The sequence below is a fragment of the Ranitomeya imitator genome, chromosome 3 (assembly GCF_032444005.1).
Source record: "Ranitomeya imitator isolate aRanImi1 chromosome 3, aRanImi1.pri, whole genome shotgun sequence".
Taxonomy (NCBI): Eukaryota; Metazoa; Chordata; class Amphibia; order Anura; family Dendrobatidae; genus Ranitomeya; species Ranitomeya imitator.
Window position 1 is genome coordinate 515,657,938 of NC_091284.1, and position 15,639 is coordinate 515,673,576.

Here is a 15,639-nt window from a genome sequence, read left to right on the forward strand (position 1 = left end):
CCCTCAAAGTACGGCGGTGTGTTTGCACGGCGGGGGCGCCTCCCACCGGCAGCGACACTTTTGCATACTTTGAGGGGCCCTGTGCCAGTGACATCGCCAACGAGTATTCCCCCCCACCTGATGAAGGAACCTGCACTTTCATCTGCACCTTCCTCTTTGTCCCCGTGTAAGGTGGTATGGTATGCGGGAAGGGGAACCTGACTTTCAGCAGGGTCAGATTCTGGCTGTGTAGCGTGCACGGGGAATGTAGCGTTCTGGGTCAATGTACCAGCAGACTCATCTATCACTGGCTGGGCAATGGGCAGGATGAGGAGGAAACACAGATATAGGCCCAAATAATAAAGTGGGCTAAATGCAGTTCAAAATTGGTAACAGGACTAACCAGGGGGCATTGCTTTGTTCAGTGGAGTACAACTGTAATGAGAGGCTGACACAGTGAGTAGGCCCAAATCAGTAAGTAGGCTAAATGCAGTTTAAAATTGGTAACAGAAGTAAACAGGCGGCACTGGTTTGTTCAGTGGAGGAGAACATCAAGGAGCGGCTGACACCGTTAGTAGGGCCAACAAAACAAGTAGGCCAAATGCAGTGTTACATTAAAAACAATTTAACAAGAGCCTGAAGATAGAAGCTAGGGAAAGGCAACCTGGAGAACACCTTGGAGCGGAAGACACCGTTTGTAGAACTCAGACCCAACTTGTAGGCCTAATGCAGTGGTGTTTCAACAACTACTTAACGAGAGCTTGAAGATAGAAGCTAGGGAGAGGCAATCTGGAGAACACCTTGGAGTGGCAGACACCGTCTCTAGAACCCAGAACCAACTTGTAGGCCTAATGCAGTGTTGTTTCAACAATTACTTAACAAGAGCTTCAAGATAGAAGCTAGGGAGAGGCAACCTGGAGAACACTTTGGAGCGGAAGACACCGTTTGTAGAACCCAGACCCAACTTGTAGGCCTAATGCAGTGGTGTTTCAACAACTACTTAACGAGAGCTTGAAGATAGAAGCTAGGGATAGGCAACCTGGAGAACACCTTGGAGCGGCAGACACCGTCTCTACAACCCAGACCCAACTTGTAGGCCTAATGCAGTGTTGTTTCAACAACTACTTAACGAGAGCTTGAAGATAGAAGCTAGGGATAGGCAACATGGAAAACACCTTGGAGCGGAAGACTCAGTTTGTAGACCCCAACGAAACTTGTGGCCCCAATGCAGTTTTAAAATTACGACAAGCTGAAAACCAGACAATTGCATTTTTTTTTTTAGAGGAGGACAGCTGCATTGAGTGGCACAGACAGACACTGCTAGTAGGCCTTACACCACAAAGTTGGCTGGCTGCAGGTTTAAAAAAGGTTACATGGGTACACGGGCAGTATTGGTGTGGTCAGCGGAGGACAATTGGAAGGAGGGACCACAGACAGACTTAGTAGGCCTAAAATTAAAAAATTAGGCTCAATGCAGTTAGAATTATGTGGTAGGTAGAGTTGAGCGACCTTGACGTTTTTAGAGTCGAGCCGGGTTTCGCGAAACCCGACTATCTCAAAAGTCGGGTCGAGTGAAATCGGCCGATTATGACGTAAAGTCGGGATCGACCGAAACACGAAACCCAATGCAAGTCAATGGGGCAGCATAGTCGGCAGTGAGTGGGGGCCAGGAAAACACCTAGAGTGCCCATTTTAATGTCAAAACCATCCATTCTTCTTAATGAAGCTTGTCAAGCGTAATTTACCTTATAATAATTGGAAGGCATTTGAAATTGGGGGTCATTTGGCTAAAGTTGTGGTGGGTAGAGCTGGTTCAAGTAATTAGTGGGCCCAGGAAATCTGGACCACGTCACGGCAGTGGAGCAGGGAGAGGTAAGTATTTCAACTTTGCAAGTGCTGTGAACCTGAGCAAGCAGGGGGGGCCCACTCGTTGGCATTTGCACTGGCACAGGGCCCCTCAAAGTACAGCGGTGTGTTTGCACGGCGGGGGCGCCTCCCACCGGCAGCAACACTTTTGCGTACTATGAGAGGCCCTGTGCCAGTGACGTCGCCAACGAGTATTCCCCCCCACCTGATGAAGGAACCTGCACTTTCATCTGCACCTTCCTCTTTGTCCCCGTGTAAGGTGGTATGGTATGCGGGAAGAGCAACCTGACTTTCAGCAGGGTCACAATGTTGTTGTGTAGCGTGCACGGGGAATGTTGCGTTATGGGTCAATGTACCAGCAGACTCATCTATCACTGGCTGGGCAATGGGCAGGATGAGGAGGAAACACAGATATAGGCCCAAAGAATAAAGTTGGCTAAATGCAGTTCAAAATTGGTAACACAGGAATAACCAGGGGGCATTGCAGTGGAGGACAACTGGAATGAGAGGCTGACACAGAGAGTAGGCCCAAATCAGTAAGTAGTCGAAATGCAGTTCAAAATTGGCAACCGTAGTAAACAGGGGGCACAGCTTTGTTCAGGTTCAGTGGAGGAGAACAGCAAGGAGTGGCAGACACCGATAGTAGGCCCCAACCCAACTAGTAGGCCAAATGCAGTCTAACATTAACAACTACTTAACGAGCGCCTGAAAACGGAATTTCAGGACAGGAAACCAGGAGAACAGCAAGGAGCGGAAGACACTGTTCGTAGGCCCCAAACCAACTAGTACGCCAAATGCAGTTGTTCCATTTAACCACAATTTAACGAGAGCCTGAAGATAGAAGCTCAGGAAAGGCAACCTGGAGAACACCTTGGAGTGGAACACACCATCTCTCTCCACCCCATACCCATTTTGTAGGCCTAATGCAGTGTAGTTTTCTACAACTACTAAACGAGAGTCGGAAGACCGAAGCAATGGCAAGGAAACCTGGGGAACACCTTGGAGTGTAACACACCATCTTTCTCCACCCGATACCCATTTTGTAGGCCTAATGCAGTGTAGTTTTCTACAACTACTAAACGAGAGTCGGAAGATCGAAGCAATGGCGAGGAAACCTGGAGAACACCTTGGAGTGTAACACACCATCTCTCTCCACCCCATAGCCAATTTGGAGGCCTAATGCAGTGTAGTTTCCAACAACTACTAAACGAGAGCATTAAGATCGAAGCTCTGGAAAGGCAACCTGGGGAACACCTTGGAGTGTAACACACCATCTCTCTCCACCCGATACCCATTTTGCAGGCCTAATGCAGTGTAGTTTTCTACAACTACTAAACGAGAGTCGGAAGACCGAAGCAATGGCAAGGAAACCTGGGGAACACCTTGGAGTGTAACACACCATCTCTCTCCACCCGATACCCATTTTGTAGGCCTAATGCAGTGTAGTTTTCTACAACTACTAAACGAGAGTCTGAAGACCGAAGCAATGGCAAGGAAACCTGGGGAACACCTTGGAGTGTAACACACCATCTCTCTCCACCCGATACCCATTTTGTAGGCCTAATGCAGTGTAGTTCAATTTTTTTTTTGCCTTTTTGTCACATGCCAACATCAGACTCAGGAAAATTACTGGTAAATAGTGACGTTTGCGTATCTCAGCAGGCATTAGGCCAGACGCACAACTGCTAGATAAATATACGCTATTTATTTAACTAATGGCTGAGTAATTTTTTTATATCGCCTTTATGACACTCCCCAACAGCGGACTCAGGAAAATTACTGGTAAATATTGATGTTTGCATATCTCAGCAGACTTTGCACCAATCGCACAACTGCTCGAAAAATATACACTATTTATGTAACCAATAGCAGCATAATTGTTTTTTATGTCGCCTTTATGACACATGCCAACAGTAGACTCAGGAAAATTACTAGTAAATATGGAAGTTTGCGTATCTCAGCAGGCTTTGTGCCAGTCGCATAATTGCTTAATAAATGTGCTCTATTTATTTAACCAATAGCAGAGTAAACATATTTTTTATTTTGCCTTTATGACTCATGCCAACAGCAGACTTACTGGTAAATAGTCACATTTGCATATCTAAGCAGTATTTGCACCAGTTACACAACTGCTGGATAAATATATGCTATTTAGCTAACCAATGGCAGAGTAATTGTTTTTATATCACCTTTCTGACATATGCCAACAGCAGACTCAGGAAAATTCCTTTTAAATAGTGACATTTGCATATCTCAGCAGGCTTTGCGCCAGTCACACAACTGTTAAATAAATATATGCTATTTATTTAAGCAATAGCAGAGTAATTTTTTTATATCATCTTTATGACACACGTCAACAGCAGACTCAGGAAAATTTGTGGCAAATAGTCATGTTTGCAAATCTTAGCAGGCTTTGAGCCAGTAGCACAACTGTTAGATAAGTATATGCTATGTATTTAAACAATAGTAGAGTAATTTTTTATATCACCTTTATGACACACGCCAACAGCAAACTCTGGAAAATTGCTGTTAAATTGTCATGTTTGCGTATGTGAGCAGGTGCTTGGTGTCAACTTCCTGCCGCTGCACAGGGAGAATTTTGAACCATGTCATCTGCGGTCTCCTATTCCTCTCCGGCCGCAGTGGAGTCTGCTCAACAGAGACGTTGGTCCCAGTGTCTGGCTCAAGCTGATGCTTTGCATCTGGTTACAGCTGCCATCCCATATTCAGCCTTTGTAACCAGCATTGATCAGCAGCGAGCAGACATTCCAGGGACTAAGTCCTGCTTTTCGTCTACGGAGCATGCCCATGGGACGACCTCTCATTGGAGGTCAGAGGTCACATGCTCAGGTCCTGTAGCAGCTCTAATTGGACCACCAGGAAGGTCTCGGAAGGCTACAGCTTTAAAAGCGGCCATGCGCTAGTATAAACCTGACTAGGTGTGTGAGTGCTGTGTGTTTGAGACTGGTGCAAGCTCCTTAATGATCTCCATCCCGCTGGTTGTTGTTTGGGTATTAGGCTGAGTGGAGCAAACAGTCAGCGCAATTCTGCTAGTAGGGCCAGCCAATCACAGTAATGCCACAACAAAAATGTTAATGGCATTATTATAATTGGCAAGCAAGCACAGCATGTTCTTTGGCTACAAATAAAGCACCAAACATGCTGGGCAGGTCACTTGAATATACCGAGGTAAATAGTTAATTACTCACCGAGCAATGAATAGCATACTATTCGCGTGAGTAATGAATAGTGCAGAATGCATTTGCTCATCACTGAAAATAAATATATTTTCCTTCAAATTTTAACAAAGATTTAAACCCCTAAGAATAAGACAAGCTGCATGTCACAAAGTTAAATTTATTAACTTTACCCTTTTACTGCTGGAAAATTTAGCTACTGTATTTTATGGTTAGTTATGATTTTTTTACCTTTACACATTCTTTTTCATTTTTAATTTTTACTCCTTATATTGTGCTGTCATTTAGAGAAATATTGATATTTATAATCACATGGCAATTGTGAAGAATACTTAGGCAGAGAAAAAAAAAACACTCAAAGGCCTGTAGCCTGCCGCTCAGTGTTCTGCTTCTCATAGTTATCATCCTGAATTTGGGACATGGCAGAGCCAAGGTACAAGTAAAGTTTGAATAAGAGTTAAATATCTAAGGGCACCTCATGAGCCTTCTCACAATGCTGGAGTGTCCACTTTCTTTTTCTTCCAGCAAACCCTGGCATTTCCATCTTCTTGCTGGATGCTGATGTTAAGACCGGCACTGATGTTAGCAATTCAAATTCATGCCAAAGGGGTTGGATGATGTTAGGGCTCTGTGCTAAGCACTTAAAGTTCTGCACAGTAGATTTATTAATTCATCTATAAACCTTACTTTCTTGACAGTACATCAGTTATGCTGGAACTAGAAACTGTCATCTCGAAGTTATTGTCAAACTGTAGACATCTGTATGCTTCTTGGTTGGAACCATGTGACTATCTAATTGTCTTTACATGTTGTAACATTAACATTACCCATTGCTAGAAATAAAGAACTTTTTCCCTGAAGAAAGTAACACAAACTATTATCCGTCCATAACCATACTTTAAAATAAGCAATATGTATTCTGGTAGGTTAGATTCTATAGGCTTCTGCTTAATCTAGGTTTGCAGGTTGTTGAAGAGTCCAGTGGATTTGTGGTCTATTTCTTATATTACTTCCTTTGTTGAACTTTGTAATAAGTGATGCAATAGAAAATAGGTGATTTTTTTTCTCTACAAGTTTTAGTAATTGGTGAGTTTACATGTTTTACTGTTTCTTGGCTGAACTGTTGTCACTGCTGGACATTTCCACTTTATTATATTAGTGCATACCTGTAGAATGTAAGCCCGCAAGGGCAGGGTCCTCGCCCCTCTGTATCAGTCCGTCATTGTTAGTTTGTTTACTGTATGTGATATTTGTAACTTGTATGTAACCCCTTCTCATGTACAGCACCATGGAATCAATGGTGCTATATAAATAATAATAATAATAATACAATTACCGAAGGCAGATCTAGCAGATCAGAAATAATACCAGCTGACAAGAAGAAAAAGTGGCACCCTATGACAGTGCCATGTTTAAAGTTGCTCAGTTCCTCAGCTCAATCCACATTTTTTGCTGCCAATGTTTGTGTATGGAAACTGTAGCTCTGCACTTAATTTTATGCACCCAACTGTGATTAGTAATGCAGTAAATTCAGTAAGCAGAGAGTGTACATTTAATATTGCATGCCGACCATTTCACTATAGATGGAACATTACAGTTCACAGCCAATCCATATCAATCAGCTGTAATTGGCTCCGATTAGGTCATCAAGAGGAGGGGACACATCTCGGTGATGTCCATGAGATCTGTTAAAAGACATGAAAAGGGATTGTCTTATTGTACAATTTATCTCAGCTAAAATGCTCTTTATATAATATTTAATAGTTTTCTAAGTAGCAATGAGATATGTTTCTCTTTATAGGGCTGGGAATAATATAGCTGTCATTACCAATAATGGAAGCTTCATTAGCACACTCTCTATGCAACTATATGTAGTAAGTATCTCTCACCTAAAGCTGGTGTATTATTTTCTGTAGTAGAATTCACTTAATTTATATGTTCAGCATTACGGGGAATCTGTCAGTTGGATCAATTCTCATAAGCCGTCTATATGTGCATCTATGCCTTAGAAAGATGAATAAAATGTTACCTTGACCTACAGTTCAATTTCTTATTTCTGAGACATCCACGCTTTTCTTAATATGTAATTGAGTTGATAAGATCTTTTGGCGGACACAGATTTCCCTGATGAGTCTTCCTCCAAATTTTATTTTTTAAAAACGGGAGGCATTTCCAGAGTGAGACCGGTAGACCAGAAGGGGAGACTCTCAGTCGTTACATATCACATTGGTAATGTCCCTTTCATTTAAAAGAAGGGAGATACGTTTCCAGTCCATAGATCTTAACAGCTCATTGACATTTTTTTTTTTAAAAAAAGGCTTTCTGTGGAATAAGACATTGGATCGCAGGTATCAAGGTGGCATTTTATTCAACTTTCTATGACCTGCATACTCATGTAGACGGATTAGGGTTGATTCTGCTGACAGATTCCCTTTACTATATTATTATAATTTTATTTCAGTTCATTCAATTATTAACGCGAATAACGAACATATGTTTGATAGTATGCTCATAGGCTTACATGTTTTGCCATTTTTCACCATTTTATTAATTTATATATTAAGCATTATTATACCCAGCTGAAGATAAATCATGTTGACATTTTTATTTTATCATTGTGATTCTTGCTTTTTTTTTTCTTGCTTGTACAGAATAAGAATGTTTAAACATTTTTTTTTAATTACACGTCCTGGTAAATAAAAAATTCTGGTTACCAATGAGTCAGTTGACATGTTGCTACTTATAAGCTATATTATCAACTGAAAGCCATTGGAAAGAAATGAAGCGAAACACTTTGACACTTTAATGCATCAACACTGGACTTAAACGTATATTGTCGTAGAATAGATTTCATTTTCATTCATGTATGTATTTTCAGGATGAATCGTATAGTAGACCTCTTGTTATTCCTTCGACTGGAATCAAAATAAACACTACGGTCTATGTAGCAGTAAAGGCAACCAACTTAACAGAAAAGTAAGGAAAACACTTTGCATAAAATTGTGAATCCTGTTATGTTATTATTGATGAACACGTATTACTATAAGTTGGTTCAAAAGAATATATTTTATTAAATTATTTTTCACTGTCAATAAAAAAAACAAAACGAAAGTGCAAATGATTAAAAAGAAGTGTTTTCATCATATTTGTCATATTTGTCATACTTATATACTGTATATACATATACTGTATGTACTGTATATACTATACTGTATATACATATAATTAATATGATATTGATATTATATTGATTGATATATTAATGATATGCTATCATTTGGTTAAGTGGAGACACAGTAACAAGCACACAAATAAAATTCTGTCCACAATGGCAGCTTTCATTTATGTTGGCCTCAGACAACTTTATTCTCTTTCCAGGGAACATGTCAGCTGATTCAAGCTGCCCAAACCTCAGACTCTTCTTGCATGATTGCAGCCAGATATATTTCTCTGATGCACTCCGACATTTTTGAGAAAATATAGTTGGAAGATCTAGCTGATGATCATAGCTGTAGACAAGAATAGTCCAGCCTGACCATGGCTGGTTCTTCTCAGCATTGTTGTTGGTGATTGACAGGTCTGTCACTCTGGGAAAAACCTGTCAATCAACTCTACCAACCTGTAAGGCTGCCGTCACACCAGCAGTATTTGGTCAGTATTTTACATCAGTATTTGTAAGCCAAAACCAGGAGTGGAACAAATAAAGTAAAAGTATAATAGAAACATATGCACCACTTCTGTATTTATCACCCACTCCTGGTTTTGGCTTACAAAAACTGATGGAAAATACTGACCAAATACTGCTAGTGTGACGGCAGCCTAATAGTTATATATTAGTGACATTGTGTTCCAACACCTTTGTACCAAAACCATCACTGATCTAAAAATGTCTAAAAAAATAAAACAGTTTGAATGTAGACTATTTCATCTTTCATTATAGACTTTAATTCACAATGCAGTATTGTAGTTGGTCTGCATTTTACATCAGTATTTGTGAGCCAAAATATAAGTGAACCCCTCAAAGCGAAAACTATTATAGAGAGATCTGCATTGAGCAAAAAGATTCACAGAGCCCTGGTCAGGTAGTTAAAATATGGCAGAGTAAATCTGCTTGGCCATCACTTACAAGATTGCATCTTTGGCTCATTTTTGTGATTATGAAGCCATTTTAACATCGTGATGTCACAAAAGCCCTAGTCATTAGACTCCATGTGGTGCCAGGACACACATTGAGCTCCAATGTCTTTAATAACTGGGGATTTGTAATCACAAAAGGCACCCTGTTGGCTGTTGAATAAGGGTTGAGGAACTTCACATTGCCATCGGTCAGGTTACCAAAAGTGTACTGAATATCAAGGTCCTGTAAATCCTCTGTCTCAGCTATAAATTGCATCTTTTCTGTAATTTAAGCACAGTTTTGGTCTCGACTTACAGATACTGATACAAAATACTGACCAGAATACTACTGCATGAATGAGTCTAAAACTGCAGCACAATCTTAACATCGCTAAGATCAATCTAAAAGGTCAATACACATGAAATCTGAATATTTAAGAAAGTAAAAAGTATATTTTGTCTTTTATAGGAGATTATCTATCTGTACATTTTGTTTGAGAAATATTAGTGTGCGGACTTATGCAACTAAAAACTGTACATTTTCCAACCTCAATTACTTATTTTCATCTCTAAAAATGAGAATAGTGACCAAACAATTCTAAATGTGCAAACATACATTTTAAAAAATATCAGTGACCAACACAGCCACCCTTCTTTTCAATAACAGTCATAAGCCTTTCCTCCCTGAAGTTAATCAGTTTCTTAAGGGTATGTGCAAACGTTGCGGATTCTCTGCGGATCCGCAGCGTTTTTTGAGGTGCAGAAACGCTGCAGATCCGCAACTGATTTACAATGTAAATCAATGAGAAAAAAAAAATGCTGTGCACACTTTGCGGAAAATCCACTGCGGAAACGCTGCGGTTTAAAAGAAGTTGCATGTCACTTCTTTTTTGTGAATCTGCAGCGTTTTTGTACCCATTCCATCATAGAAAACCGCAGGGGTAAAAAACGCAGCAAATCCGCAAGAAAACCGCAGCAAAAACGCACAAAAATGCTGCACAACCGCACAAAAAACGCGACAAATCCGCCAGTGCGTTTTATGCCAGGTGAGGCAGAATCCGCACCAGAATTTCCTAAGCCTAATCCGCAACGTGTGCACATAGCCTAATCTGTAGACGCTCAACTTTTTGGGCGGCACCAACTATAGCCTCCTAGGCAGTGTTCAGAGAGGTGCACTGTCTTTCTTCATCTTAAATCTCCCATTTAGGAAGGGCTCACAAGTTCTCACTAGGGCTTAGATCATGTGAGTAAGAGGGTCATGTCATTATTCTTTCATCTTTAAAGAGAAACTGCATATTAAACTGCATATATGGGGTTAATCTGCAGATTAATAACGTTCTGAATTTTCCCACAAACCGCACTTAGAGCCCCGCTGCCGGGAAAAAATACATTTTATTCATCCTGACCGCATTCAGGTTTCAGCCATGGGAGTGGCACCGGGGCAGGTTCACATAGCCTGTGCTTATGTTTAACCCCTTTACCCCCAAGGGTGGTTTGCACGTCAATGACCAGGCCAATTTTTACAATTCTGACCACTGTCCCTTTATGAGGTTATAACTCCGAAACGCTTCAACAGATCTTAGTGATTCTGAGATTGTTCTCTTGTAACATATTGTACTTCATGATAGTGCTAAAATTTCTTCGCTATAACTTGCGTTTATTTGTGAAAAAAACGGAAATTTGGCGAAAATTTTGAAAATTTCACAATTTTCCAACTTTGAATTTTTATTCTGTTAAACCAGAGAGTTATGTGACACAATATAGTTAATAAATAACATTTCCCACATGTCTACTTTACATCAGCACAATTTTTGAAACAAACTTTTTTTTTTCAAGGAAGTTATAAGGGTTAAAATTTGACCAGCAATTTCTCATTTTTACAACCAAATTTACAAAACCATTTTTTTTAGGGACCACCTCACATTTGAAGTCATTTTAAGAGGTCTATATGGCAGAAAATACCCAAAAGCGACACCATTCTAAAAACTGCACCCCTCAAGGTGCTCAAAACCACATTCAAGAACTTTATTAACCCTTCAGGTGATTCACAGCAGCAGAAGCAACATGGAAGGAAAAAATTAACATTTTACTTTTTAGTCACAAAAATGATCTTTCAGCAATAATCTTTTTAATTTCCCAAGGGTAAAAAGAGAAAATGGATCTCAAAAGTTGTTGTCCAATTTATCCTGAGTACGCTGATACCCCACATGTGAGGGGGAACCACTTTTTGGGCGCATGGCAGGGCTCAGAAGGAAAGGAGCGCCGTTTGACTTTTTCAAGCTAAATTTGGCTGGAATTGAGATCGGACGCCATGTCGCGTTTGGCGACCCCCTGATGTGCCTAAACAGTGTAAACCCCCCACAAGTGACCCCATTTTGGAAACTAGACCCCCTAAGGAACTTATCTAGATGTGTCATGAGCACTTTTATCCCCCAAGTGCTTCACGAAAGTTTATAACGCCCCGGCGTGAAAAAAAAAATTCCTATTTTTTCCACAAACATGATCGTTTAGTCCCCAATTTTTTATTTTCTCAAGGGTAAAAGGAGAAATTGGACCCCAAAAGTTGTTGTCCAATTTGTCCTGAGTACGCTGATACCCCATATGTGGGGGGGGACCACTGTTTGGGCGCATGCCAGGGCTCAGAAGGAAAGGAGCGCCGTTTGACTTTTTCAAGCTAAATTTGGCTGGAATTGAGATCGGACGCCATGTCGCGTTTGGCGACCCCCTGATGTGCCTAAACAGTGGAAACCCCCCACAAGTGACCCCATTTTGGAAACTAGACCCCCTAAGGAACTTATCTAGATGTGTCATGAGCACTTTTATCCCCCAAGTGCTTCACGAAAGTTTATAACGCCCGGGCGTGAAAAAAAAATTCCTATTTTTTCCACAAACATGATCATTTAGTCCCCAATTTTTTATTTTCTCAAGGGTAAAAGGAGAAATTGGACCCCAAAAGTTGTTGTCCGATTTGTCCTGAGTACGCTGATACCCCATATGTGGGGGGGACCACTGTTTGGGCGCATGGCAGGGCTCAGAAGGAAAGGAGTGCCGTTTGACTTTTTCAAGCTATATTTGGCTGGAATTGAGATCGGACGCCATGTCACGTTTGGCGAGCCCCTGATGTGCCTAAACAGTGGAAACCCCCCACAAGTGACCCCATTTTGGAAACTAGACCCCCTAAGGAACTTATCTAGATGTGTCATGAGCACTTTTATCCCCCAAGTGCTTCACGAAAGTTTATAACGCCCGGGCGTGAAAAAAAAATTCCTATTTTTTCCACAAACATGATCGTTTAGTCCCCAATTTTTTATTTTCTCAAGGGTAAAAGGAGAAATTGGACCCCAAAAGTTGTTGTCCAATTTGTCCTGAGTACGCTGATACCCCATATGTGGGGAGGAACTACTGTTTGGGCACACGTTGGGGCTTGAAAGGGAAGTAGTGACGTTTTGGAATGCAGACTTTGATGGAATGTTCTGCTGGCATCATGTTCCATTTGCAGAGCCCCTGATGTGACTAAACAGTAGAAACCCCCCACAAGTGACCCCATTTTGGAAACTGTACCCCCTAAGGAACTTATCTAGGTGTTTGGTGAGAATTTTGAACCCCCACGTGCTTCACTAAAGTTTATAATGCCCAGGCGTGAAAATAAAAAATCCTATTTTTTCCCACAAAAATGATATTTTAGTCCCCAATTTTTAATTTTCCCAAAGGTAACAGGAGAAATTGGACATCAAAAGTTGTTGTCCAAATTGTCCTAATTACGCTGGTACGCCATATGTGGGAAAAAACTGTTTAGGCACACGTTGGGGCTCGAAAGGGAAGTTGTGACGTTTTGGAATGCAGAAATGGTCTGCGGTCGTCATGTTCCGTTTGCAGAACCCCTGATGTGCCTAAACAGTAAAAAAACGCACAAGTGACATCATTTTGGAACCTAGACCCCCCCCAAGGAACTTATCTAGATGTGCCCCCTTTTTGGAACTAATGTACGCTTTCTTGTAAAGTAATTTAGTAGTGCATGGAGGTGTGGTACAATCTGAAGCAATCCTTCATACACAGGCCAGGTTTTTCGGGGCAGGTGTCGCATTGATAAATGGTGTCCTTGCGTATTCCCCTTTTGTAACACACTCGGCACCTTTTTTGCGGCTTACCTTTTCTGCCGGTTGGCGGGACCACCCCCGGAAAATGCTGGCCTGGTACGATACGAGCACCCTCAGTTCCGGAAGTACTGGGGCCCTCTCCTTCCGGAGTACCAAATATCAGGGCCTTAACCACTACCTCCTGGAACTGAAGGTACGACGTATCGGTGTGGCGTGCACATCGTAACAGCAGGAAAGTGTTGAGCATTGCCATTTGTACGATGTGGATGGCCAACTTTTTGTACCACACCTTGGCCTTTCTCAAAGCACTGTATGGTTGGAGGAGTTGATCAGAGAGATCAACCCCCCCATGCTTTTGTTGTAGCCCAGTACACAGTCCGGTTTGCAGACCTGTGTAGAGGTACCCCGTACAGTGCTGAGGGCTCTGCCATCACCATGTATGGTGGTCAAGAGAAGGACATCCCTCTTGTCCTTGTACTTGACCACCAGCACACCACCACCACATTGGGCCTTGCTCTCACCTTTTCTGAGCATCTGCCGAAGTAGCGTCTTTGGGAGACCTCTCTGATTTTTGCGCACAGTACCGCAGGCTGCGGTACCTCGCGCAGAGAGGGATTTGTAGAGTGGGATGCTGGTATAAAAGTTATCAGTATAGAGGTGATAACCTTTATCCAGCAGTGGGTGCACCAAATCCCACACGATCATCACACTCACTCCCAGGACAGGAGGACACTCAGGGGGTTCAATCTTGCTGTCCTTCCCTTCATACACTCTAAACCTGTGGATGTACCCTGAGGCACTCTCACACAGCTTGTAGAGTTTGATTCCGTACCTGGCCTTTTTGTTGGGCAGGTATTGACGGAATCCGAGCCGCCCCTTAAAATGGACCAAGGACTCATCCACGCAGATGTCCCTTTTGGGCACGTACACTTCAGAAAACTTTTTGTTGAAGTGTTCGATGACCGGCCGAACTTTGAACAGACGGTCAAAGTTGGGGTCATCTCGTGCGGGACCATGTGCATTATCAGAATAATGCAGGAATTTATGGATGGCCTCAAAACGTCTCCGAACCATGGCCATTCGGAATACTGGAGTGTTATATAAAACATCTACACTCCAATATTGCCACATTTCTGGCTTCTTTACGATCCCCATGTGGAGGACCAGGCCCCAAAACTGCATCATTTCAACTGCGTCTACAGGAGACCAGTTGGAAAATGATGTACCGGGGTTTTGCTCCAAAAATTGACGAGCATACAAATTAGTTTGCTCCACCATGAGGTTAATAAAATCCTCAGAGAAAAAGACTTTGAAAAAGTCTGTTTCTGTGAGGCCCGTGGTGTCAAACTTGATTCCTGATTCTGCCACAAAATCAGGAATCAGTGGCTCGTAATTTTCGGGGGGCGAGGTCCATGTGGGTTCCGCAGTGGGGAGCGCTGGTTCAGGAGTGGTGGGGGCTGCCTCATCTTCTGTCCTGGGGCGTCTGCGTGGTGGTTCCGCAGGACCCGAGGAGGAAGATGAGGAGGAAGAGGAGGAGGAGGAGGAGGAAGAGGATGAAGAATCAGAAAAGTAAAGAAAAGTGGGATCCTCTCCCTCGCTATCAGTGTCGGAGGCAAGGAAAGCATATGCCTCCTCCAATCCTCCAATGAATAGCGCTGTTGGGACGAACGGGATGAGCGGGACATTTTTGTGTAAATATGGTGATTGGGTGCACTTTATTGATAACTGTATGCGTATGTGTGGGGGGATAGTGATTTGTGCAAACTTATCTGAAAAGAAAATGCTAAAAGGAGAAGAAAAACCTGTAAAAAAAAAAAAAAGGCAGGCACAAACTCTGATTAAAGTTTGGCGGCTGCGGGATGTGTGTACGGAGGTTGCGCAAAAAGGCTGAGGGGAAAAAAGCGAGCGCGAGAGTTGATCGGTGAACTGCGTCACCAATGAACGCTCGGCGGCTGTTAAATGGGCGCACGGAAGGAGGTGCAAAGGGGGGTAAAAAGAGGGGGAAGGGAGATGGGGGTGGAAGTGGGGATTGGGCAGGGATCAGTGATCAAAACGTACGGTTGTAGTCAGGTGGCGCAAAAGGGGGGTGAAAAAAAAAAAAGGAAAACGGCAGGCACAAACTCTGATAAGTGAACTGCGTCACTTATCAAACTTTGGCGGCTGCGGGATGTGTGTACGGAGTTGGCGCAATGGGGTGAGGGAAAAAAAGCGAGCGCGAGCGTTGATCGGTGAACTGCGTCACCAATCAACGTTCGGCGGCTGTTAAATGGGCGCACGGAAGGAGGTGCAAAGGGGGGTAAAAAGAGGGGGAAGGGAGATGGGCGTGGAAGTGGGGATTGGGCAGGGATCAGTGATCAAAACGTATGGTTGTAGTCAGGTGGCGC

The 15,639-nt window shown here is 42.5% G+C and overlaps 1 protein-coding gene across 1 annotated transcript in view; it reads left to right on the top strand.

The window, feature by feature from the left end:
• Window positions 1-15,639, top strand: part of LOC138670423 (zona pellucida-like domain-containing protein 1) — a 99,525-nt gene that overhangs the window by 63,117 nt on the left and 20,769 nt on the right. The window contains exons 5-6 of the mRNA XM_069757749.1: window positions 6,844-6,916; window positions 7,921-8,018. Coding sequence (XP_069613850.1) covers window positions 6,844-6,916; window positions 7,921-8,018 — 171 coding nt within the window. The remainder of the gene's footprint in view (window positions 1-6,843; window positions 6,917-7,920; window positions 8,019-15,639) is intronic.